The sequence below is a fragment of the Dipodomys spectabilis genome, unplaced genomic scaffold, assembly GCF_019054845.1.
Source record: "Dipodomys spectabilis isolate Male_0828 unplaced genomic scaffold, ASM1905484v1 ptg000030l, whole genome shotgun sequence".
NCBI lineage: Eukaryota > Metazoa > Chordata > Mammalia > Rodentia > Heteromyidae > Dipodomys > Dipodomys spectabilis.
The window spans coordinates 10,402,628-10,412,403 of NW_024870707.1; the positions used below are offsets into that span (position 1 = coordinate 10,402,628).

Consider the following 9,776-nt stretch of genomic DNA (forward strand, 5'->3'; position numbering starts at 1 on the left):
TTACCCAGCAGGTAGGGATTGCCCTTTTGCCCCAACAGCAGAAAAGTGAGGGGGACATCCCACAGTGCCAGCAATTGTCACACAAACCATATTCTGCACCAATTACTTGAAAGGGACTTCTGAGGCACCAGCACAATGGGGACATCCAGGCCCAGGAAGGGAAGGATCTCAGCCAGGGCCTCCCCATCAAAGAGAGGCCACACCAAGCTTGGGACTAGGAGCTCCCGTGTCCAGTGTGAGGCCTGCTGACTGCCTCTGTCACTGCCTAAGTCTGGGTTGGTGTCACTCAGTGTCTGGCACAGCCAGCCTGCCTGCTTGAGCAGATCCAAGTCTGATTCTGTGAGCCAGGCACTGGTGGCTCACATCTCTAATCCTAAGTACTCAGGAGGCTGAGAGCTGAAGATCATACTTCGAAGACAGCCTAGGCAGGAAAGCCCATGACACTCTTATCTCCAATGAACCACCAAAAAGCCAGAAGTGGATGTGGCTCAAGTGGTAGAGCATCAGCCTTGAATAAAAAAGCTGAGACAGTGCCCTGGCCCAAAGGTCAAGTCCCTGTACTAGCACACACACACAAAAATACAATCAGCTGGGTGCCAGTGGCTTACGCTATAATCCTAGCTACTCAGAGGCTGAGATCTGAGGATCATGGTTCAAAGCCAGCCCAGGAAAGTCCATGAGATTCTTTTTTTTTTTTTTGGTCCATCGTGGGGCCTAAACTCAAGGCCTGGGCGCTGTCCCTCAGCTCTTCAGCTCAAGGCTAGTGCTTTACCACTTGAGCTTTACCACAGCACCACTTCCAGCTTTTTCTGCTTTTTCTGTGGTGCTGCGGAATCAAACCCAGGGCCTCATGAATGCAAGGCAAGCACTCTACCACTGAGCCACCTTCCCAGCCCCCATGAGACTCTTATCTCCAATTAACCACCACAAAACTGGAAATGATGCTGTGGCTCAAGTGGTAGAGTGCTCACCGTGAGCTGAAGAGCTCAAGGACAGTGCTTAGGCCGAGAGTTCAAGCCCCACAACCGATATAAATACAATCAAACATTGCATGACAGAAGCTGTATGACCTTGGACAAACCATGCAGCTTCTCAGAAAATGGGGATGATAGGACCTAGTTCACAAAACTGGGGTGTTGTCTGCATTCATATTTATATAATAAATATTAAGCAAAAGAGAATCTGTAGAAATAGCCTGGTGTATGGTGTGCATGGAACTCAGTAAGGTGTAACTTGCCCTCCCCACCCTGAAATTCCTGGAGCATAAACCTTAGAGTTAAAGGAAGAACGAAGATCTAAAGAAAGTTCTGGCCAGGCATTGGTGGCTCACCCCTGTAATCCTAGCTACTCAGGAGGCTGAGATCTAGGGATCATGGTTCAAAGCCAGCCCAGGCAGGAAAGTCTTCGAGACTCTTATCTCTAATAAACCACTCAGAAAACCAGAAGTGGTGCTGTGGCTCAAGTGATGGAGCGCTCATCCTCGAGCTGAAGAGGGACAGTGCCCAGGCCCAGAGTTCAAGCCCCACAAAAAATATTCTGGTTCTGTTGTGAAGAGTTTCAGCTTATTGGAGGAAATGGCGAGGAGGGGCTCTGAGGGCATTTCTGAGGCTAAATCAGTAAACCCATATCCAAAGGTGAATTTGTCCTCCATCTCCTGGCTTGATGTGGAATTCATCCACGCATCCACCTGTCCCTTTACCCTCTTCCCTCTCTTCTTCCCTCTCTCCCTCCCACCACCTTCTGTCCCTCTTTTATTCACTCTTTCACTGTGTATGCATATGTTTATTTAGTCATGCTAGGTCTGTGCCCGGCAAGGGGGTAACAGAGTCCAGCAGAGGCAGGCAGGGAGTTGATTATCAGCTCTATCTTGAGTATGGCCTTGGATCTTATCAGAAGCCCATCTGTAGGGAGCACACACCTGCTCATGAAGACAAGGATGGTCTCTTGCTCATGATAACAGGATGGTTGCCCAGGTCACCTGATAAGATGAGAAGAGGACACTAGAGGCAGCAGCTCCACCCTCTCCTGGGAGGACTAAGTCCTTTGAACACCTGGACACGTGTGTAAGCCGCCTGAGCGGGTCACTGTGCTGTTAAGGGTGGTTTGCATTTGAGAATGTTTGAGGCCTAGCATGCGTGAAGCCCTGGGATGAATTCCTTAGTACCACATAAACAGAACAAGCTGGTGCTGTGGCTCAAGTAGTAGAATGCTAGATTTGAGCACAGAGAGACTCAGGGACAGTGCTTAGGCCCTGAGTTCAAGCTCCAGGATGGGGGGGGGAGGGGAGGAAAGGGCAATGTATGAATGTCTATCTAGGTGACACTCCAGAACTTGTCCTAGACGGGCCTATGCCTGTGACATCTGAGAATCACTATTCCAAGCCAGCCCACCCAGATAAGAAAGTGTGTGACATCAAAAAGCTAGAAGTAGAAGTATGGCTCAAGTGGGAGAGAACCAGCCTTGAGTGAAAAAGCCAAGCAAGAGTTGAGACCCAGAGTTGAAGCTTCAGCACCAGCACCAAAACAAAGAAAGAAAGATAGGTAGAAGGAAAAAGAAAGAAAGAGAGAGAGAGAGAGAGAAAGGAAGTAAGAAAGAAATGAAAAGAAAGAGAAAGAAAGAGAAAAAAGAAAAAATCCGCCATGAACTTGGGTCACTTTTCCTTCTCCCACATTGACTGGGTAGGATGTATGGGGCCTCTCTGAACATTCTAGAATGTGATTGTTAATGGAAACCACCTCATTTAGCTAAAGCCTATAAGCATCCACCTTCTTCCCATGGCTGCTGGCTCCCAGGACCCGTTGCTTTCCGCTTCTTTCCCTTCTGGCCCACTGTGTGGCCCTCCCCTCCAGTACAACACTTCCTCTCCACCCGACTACCAATCTACTTCCTGTGTCATCAAGACTAGAGAAGTCACAGGAAAATTCCATACTCCAGCTCCTGGCGCTGGCTCATCTCCTTGGCTTTGCTCTACCCTGGGCACACAGTTCAACCCCTTTGATCATTTTCCACATCACTCAGGGCCTGTGTGGAGTCTCTGAGGGTTGTTTTGTTTCATTTGTTTTTTGGTTTGAACTTAGGGCCTAGGCACTGGTTCCTGAGCTGCTTTTGCTCAAGGCTAGCACTCTATGGAGCACAGCTCCACTTCCAGCTTTTTCTGAAGAGTTTATTGGAGATAAGAGTCTCAATGGAAACCGGTGCCAGTGGCTCACACCTGTAATCCTAGCTACTCAGGAGGCTGAGATCTGAAGATCATGGTTCAAAGCCAGCCTAGGCAGGAAAGTCTATGACTCATCTCCAGTTAACCACCAGAAGAAAACCAGAAGTGGCACTGTGGCTCAAGTGGTAGAGTGCTCGCCTTCAACTGAAGAGCTGAAGGACAGCGCCCAGGCCCAGAGTTCAAGCCCCACAACCTACCAAAAAAAAGTCTCATGGACTTTCCTGCCTGGGCTGGCTTTGAACCACAATCCTCAGATCTCAGCCACCTGTGTAGCTAGGATTACAGGTATGAGCCACAGTGTCCGGCTCTTTCTTTTCCTTCTTTCATATGTGTGTGTGTATGTGGTGGGGGGGAAGGTGTTCATGTGTGCTAGTTTTGGGGCTTGAACTCAGGACCTTGGCACTCTGTCCTTGAGCTTTTGTGCTCAAGGCTAGTGCTCTACCACTTGAGCCACAGCTGTACTTGTAATTTTTTGGTGATTAAGTGGATAAAGAGCCTCAGGCTTTCCTGCTGGGGCTGGCTTGGAACCGTGATCCTCAGATTTCAGCCCCTTGAGTGGCTAGGATTACAGGTGAGAGCCACTAGTGCCTGGCTTTTTTTGAGACAGGGTTTCTCTGGCCTCCAGATAAGCCTTCCCGGTGCTGGGATTACAGGTATGTCCACCTCTCAAACTCTGCTTTTGCTAGTGCTCCAGCACTTAAGCCGGCCCTCCAGATCTTTGCCTTTCTTTTTTTTTTTTTTCCCCAGATAGGATTTCACCTTTTTTCCCTGGCTGGACTCAGACTGAAGTCCTCCTCCAAATAACAGTGAATATAGATGTGAGTCACTATACCGTACTTGTCTGTTGAGCCAGGTCTTTTCTTTTTGCCCAGGGTTGGTCTCCAACTTTGATCCTCCAATTGCTCCCTGCTTCCTGAGTAGCTGGGATTACAGGCTTGAGCCATGACTCCCAGCTCTCCTCTTTCCCTTTGCCTCCCTATTTTACTTGCTCACCTCTCCAGCCTCTCAGGCCTCCAATGATTTCCTGAACCTTCCAGATACCTCCTGACCCAGCACCTTTGTATCTGCTGCTTGTGCTTTTGGGGGCCCCGCCCCCTCCTTCAGGCCCCTCACGTGTTTATTCAAATGTCATTTCTCAAGGCGCTCTCCTGTCCTGGCCACCCCACAGTTGCCTTTCTTCCTGACCCTCCGACATCACCAGGACTTGCTTCCCCCACTGTGGGGAACACAGTCCCAAGAAGGCAGGGGTGCTTATTTTTTTTTTTTTTTTTTTTGTCGGTCATGGGGCTTGAACTCTGGGCCTGGGTGCTGTCCCTCAGCTCTTCAGCTCAAGGCGAGCCCTCTACCACTTGAGCCACAGCGCCACTTCTGGTTTTCTGGTGGTTTATTGGAGATAAGAGGTCTCACAGACTTTTCTGCCCAGGCTGGCTTTGAACTGCGATCCTCAGATCTCAGTCTTACAGGTGTGAGCCACTGGCGCCCAGCTTTTTTTTTTTTTTTTTGGTGTGGGGCTTGAACTCAGGGCCTTGAACTTCTTTGTGCTCAAGACTACCATTCTACCACTTGAGCACAGCACCACTTCCTCATGTATTTTCTCTGGAGAGAAAGCCAGATGGCACCAACACGCGCGACACTCCTGTTCCAGCTGTGGTGTCCAGGGAGTTGTCAGGAACAATCACAGAAGATACAAAAGATGTCTTGGAGCCCCTGACAGATACCCATCCGGGATAGCCCACAGGGCTGCCGAGCCAGCTTTGACCAGGCTGGAGGGACAGGGCAGAGGTACAGGTGCTCTCTAGGAACTGAGATTGTGGATCTAGAGCCAGGTGTTTCTGAAGATTAGCGCAATGTAGATGGTGCTGCCAGGCGGTGGAACCTGGCCACTTGCCCACTGGGGCAGAGAGTCGTTGAAGGGCCCCAGGGGCTGCTGGGAAGGGAAGGATAGAAACTGTTTCTCCAGAGCAGCTGAAGCCACCAACCCAGGCTGCCAAGAACCCAAGGGGTACACACTGGGCCCCACCACGTTACAGGTGACAAGCCAGTCCAGTCCCTGGGTCAAGATCACCCTGCTGGGAGCAGAATGCACGCAGTGGGGCTGCCACTGTGCACTAGATCATTTGTCACCAGCCCAGTGCCTGAGGGGGACACAGGTGCAGCTCAGGACTGACACAGGTGTCCTTACACTAGAGCAGATCTGGGGGACTCTGTGCATTAAAAGATCTAGGCCAGGTGCTGGTGGCTCACACCTATAATCCCAACTACTCAGGAGCTGCTGAGAATCTCAGTTCAAAGCCAGCTTGGGCAGGAAAGTCTGTGAGACTCTTATCTCCAATAAATTGTTCAGAAAAAGCTGAAATGGTGCTGTGGCTCAAGTGGTAGAGCATCAGTCTTGAGCAAAGGAGGCTCAAGAACAGTGCCAGGCCCTGAGTTCAAGCCCTAGAACCTGAACAATAAAAACTCCCCATCTTGTCTTGCTTGGTGTACATGTGTGCACCCTGTCCCTTCGGTGTTTCATGCATGGTTGGTGTTCTGCCACTTGAGCCACAGCTCCACTTATAGCTTTTTTTTTTTCTCTGCCAGTCCTAGGGCTTGAACTCAGGGCCTGGGCATTGTCCCTGAGCTTCTTTTGCTCAAAGCTAGCACTTTACCACTTGAGCACCACAGCACCACTTCTGACTTTTTCTGTGTATGTGGGACTGAGGAATCCAACCCAGGGCTAGGTAAGCACTCTACCACTGAGCCACATTCCTGTAATCCTAGCTACTCAGGAGGCTGAGATCTGAGGGTCACAGTTCAAAGCCAGCCCAGCAGGAAAGTCCATGAGACTCTTATCTCCAATTAACCACCAGAAAACCGGAAGTGGCACTGTGGCTTAAAGTGGTAGAGCACTAGCTTTGAGTGGAAAAAGTTCAGGGACAGCTCCTAGGCCCTGGGTTCAAGCCCCAAATCAACAACAGCAGCAAATAGTTCCAACCCTACTCAGAGCAGACACTACCTGCTGTGTCCACCCTTTCCTCCCTTTGCCTCTGCTTGCTCCTCTGCCTCTTGGTGAATTCCTTCACACCCCATGCACTGGTCAAAGTCTCCTGAACCTCACAAGGCCACAGGCGCGTGGTGAGCTGAATTTCAGGCAGACTTTATTGCCGAGACCTAATGAGGCATCTGCTTCTCCAGGAGGTATCCCTGGCTGGGGTCTGTCCAGGACTGGCTGTGGTTACTGTGGACACGAGGAAGGTCAGGTGGGCTGTGGCAGGGAAAGGTGAGGGAGGCTCTTGTGAGCAAGACTAGACAGGCACCTGGAACAGCACAGGTGCCCCCTCCTCTTTGTCATCTATCACTATAATCATCATCATCGTCGTCGTCATCGTCATCATCATCATCATCATCACCATCATCACCACTGTCATCATTATCAGTTTCTTCCTCCAGAGCCATCTTAGCTTCCTCCTGAAAGGCCAGGACTTCTTCCTTCATGCTCTGGTACAAAGTAGTAGACTGGAACAAAGGGTGGAAGGGCGCAGCTGAGCCACAGGACTGCCTATGCTCCCGAAGCACTGGGGTGGGTGGGGTGGGTGGGGTGGGAGGAAGCCATGTCAAAGCAGATTCCTGGACAGAGGGTCAGTCTCACCAGGCTTTGCAGCTTCTCCTTCAAGGCCAGGTTTTCCATCTGGGTAATGCTCACAGCATCCAGAAGCCTAAAGTGCACAGAGACCCCCTGAACCCTGCAGGCTCTCCCCAAGCAACTTCCACCCTCCCATCTCCTGCAGCAGCCACAGGGACCAGGGTTTCACTAGGAGCCCCATCTTTATGACATACCATTAGAGAAGAAACTGTCCTGCCCATGTGACTCAGCCCCGGAAATAAAAATCAAAATTACATTAAGATTTAGGGTCAGTCCCCAGAGGAATTAATCCAGCTTTTTCTTCCTTTTCTTCCCTCTTTTTTAGAGAGAGAGAGAGAGAGAGAGAGTTGGTATGAGAGCTGGAACTCAGGGCCTGGGTACTACTCCTTAGTATTTTTTCAACAAGGCTGGTGTTCTACCACTTCAGTCATAGCTCTACTTCTGGCTTTTTGCTTGTTAAAAGATATGAGTCGGAGCTGGAAAGGTGGCTCAGTGGTAGAGTGCTTGCCTCCCATGCATGAGACCCTGGATTCGATTCCTCAGCACCACATAAGCAGAAAAAGCCGGAAGTGGTGCTGTGGCTCAAGTGGTAGAATGCTAGTCTTGAGCTGAAGAGCTGAGGGACAGCACCCAGGCCCAGAGTTCAGGCCCCACAGCCAACCAAAAAACAAAAACAAAAAATGAATAAAAATAAAAGATATGAGTCTCATAGATTTGTCTGCCAGGCTGGTTTGGAACCATGAACCTCAGATCTCAGGCTCCTGATTACAACAATGAACCACCGGGGCCTTGCAAGAATCTTCTGAACAATTTTTGTGTCTATGTTCATCAGGGAAATTGTCCCAGTTTCTTTGTTGTTGTTGTATCTTTGTTCACTTTCAGTATCAGGGTGATCCTGGTTTTGTAAAATGAGTTTGGAAGAATCCTTCTTTTCTTGTTTTATGGAAGAGTTGGGGTGAATTGCTGTGCTTTAGAGGTCTGATAGAATTCAGTAGGGAATCTTAGTTCTGGGCACCTTTTGCTCAAGGTGCTCTACCACTTTGAGCCAAAGTGCCACTTCTGGTTTTCTGGTGTTTAATTGGAGATAAAAGTCTCACAGATTTTACTGGGCTATCTTTGAACCACAATCCTCAAATCTCAGCCTCTTAAGTAACTACCATTACCAGTGCCTAGCTTTGGAAGATTCTTTATTATTGCTTCAATCTTATTACAAATTATAGACCTGTTTAGGTTGTTTTTCATCTTGTTTCATTTTGGTATGTCATAAGCATTTAATAATGTATCCATTTCTTGCTGAGCAGTGCTGGCTCACACCTGTAATCCTAGCTACTCAAGAGCTGAGATCTGAGGATCTCAGTTCAAAGCCAGCCATGAGGGCTGGGAAGGTGGCTCAGTGGTAGATCGCTTGCCTTGCATGCATGAGGCCCTGGGTTCGATTCCTCAGCACCACATAAGCAAAAAGAAAAAAGCCGGAAGTGGTGCTGTGGCTCAAGTGATAGCGTGCCAGCCTTGAGTTGAAGAGTTGAGGGACAGCGCCCAGGCCCAGAGTTCAGGCCCCACGACCGGACCCAAAAACAAACAAACAAACAAAGCCAGCCATGAGATTCTCATCTCCAATTAACCACTACAAAACCAGAAATGGTGCTTTAGCTCAAAGCAATAGAACTCTAGGCTTGCACATAAGTGCTCAGGAACAGCACCCAGACACTAAGTTTAAGCTCCATGACCAGCACAACAAAAAGGAAAAAGATCCCTGATAATGCAGTTACTGGTCTCCTACCTGCCAGGCAACGTGGACACACACATGATGGAAAGAGAAGCCCAGGGTCCCCACACCCATGAGGTATGAGAGGACACTGCTGTTGGGAAGGTGATGGCAAGGTCACGCTGACAGACTCAGTACAGGCAAGGGAAAAGCACAGCATGTGGATACCAACCTACAGCATCTGCCCAATGCCAGGTGCTGGCGGCTCACACCTTGCAATCCTAGCTACTCAGGACACTGAGATCCGAAGATCAGGGTTCAAAGTCAGCCCAGGCAGGACAGTCTATGAGAGTCTTATCTCCAACTAACCACTAAAAAACTGAATGTGCAACTGTGGCTCAAGTGGTAGAGTGTCAGCCAGCCTTGAGCAAAAAAGCCAAGGGACGGGATACAGGTTCTGAGTTCATACCCCAGTACCAGCACAAAAACTAACCAACAAGGGCTGGGAAGGTGGCTCAGTGGTAGAGCATTTGCCTTGCATGCTTGAGGCCCTGGGTTTGATTCCTCAGCACCACATAAGCAGAAAAGAAAAAAAAAAGCCAGAAGTGGTGCTGTGGCTCAAGTGGTAGAGTGCTAGCCTTGAGCTGAAGAGCTGAGGGACAGCGCCCAGGCTGAGTTCAGGCCCCATGACCGGACCCCGCCCCCACCCCCCACCAAAAAAGAAAACCAACCAACAAAAAGAATCAGGCCAGCAGCAGTGGGGGACATTCTGTCATCCAACATGCCCCTTTTCTCCCATCCCCTCTCACCTCATGCACTCATGCTGCAATTCCCTCATCTCCTTCGAGGTTTGTTTGGGACCCCAGTCGTCCTGATCGAGGAACTGATTATCCTGGGTATCTGAGTCTCTGGGAGAGTGAGCAAGTGATTCACGGTCAGCCTCAAGTGAGGGTAAGTTGGGTAGGGAGTGAATGGGGCTGCCCAGCCTGAGACCTGGGCTCCTTTAGTCCAGACAGGCGTCACCTCTGCACAGCTCAGGGCTGAGCAGTATTCCCACGGGAAAGGAAGTCCCCTCTGCTCTTCCCTGTCCCCCCTGCCCCCCCCCCCCCCCGCCTTCCCACCTGCTCCCCCAGCCTTACGACTCAGAGTCCTTGGTCTCGGGCGTGTTGAGGAGTGTAAACAGGAATCTGACAGTAGGTGCTGACTGCAGGTCTGGCATTTGATCTTCAGAT

The 9,776-nt window shown here is 49.9% G+C and overlaps 1 protein-coding gene across 1 annotated transcript; it reads right to left on the reverse strand.

Moving 5' to 3' along the window:
- Positions 1–6,421: 6,421 nt before the first annotated feature.
- LOC122105016 (transcription termination factor 4, mitochondrial-like) lies at positions 6,422–9,776 on the reverse strand. The gene is made up of 4 exons (XM_042676105.1): positions 9,684–9,776; positions 9,354–9,452; positions 6,846–6,912; positions 6,422–6,712 (listed from the first exon to the last, which is right to left on the reverse strand). Exons 1-4 carry the CDS (start codon positions 9,761–9,763, stop codon positions 6,545–6,547), a joined length of 414 nt encoding a protein of 137 aa, XP_042532039.1. The 5' UTR covers positions 9,764–9,776; the 3' UTR covers positions 6,422–6,544.

Coding starts and splice junctions, on each gene's coding strand:
- LOC122105016 (XM_042676105.1), bottom strand. CDS start 9,763: ATGCCAGACCTGCAGTCAGCACCTACTGTCAGATTCCTGTTTACACTC. Junction 9,453..9,683: donor GAGACCAAGGACTCTGAGTC/GTAAGGCTGGGG, acceptor TCACTCTCCCAG/AGACTCAGATACCCAGGATA. Junction 6,913..9,353: donor TTGCAGCATGAGTGCATGAG/GTGAGAGGGGAT, acceptor TGTGCACTTTAG/GCTTCTGGATGCTGTGAGCA.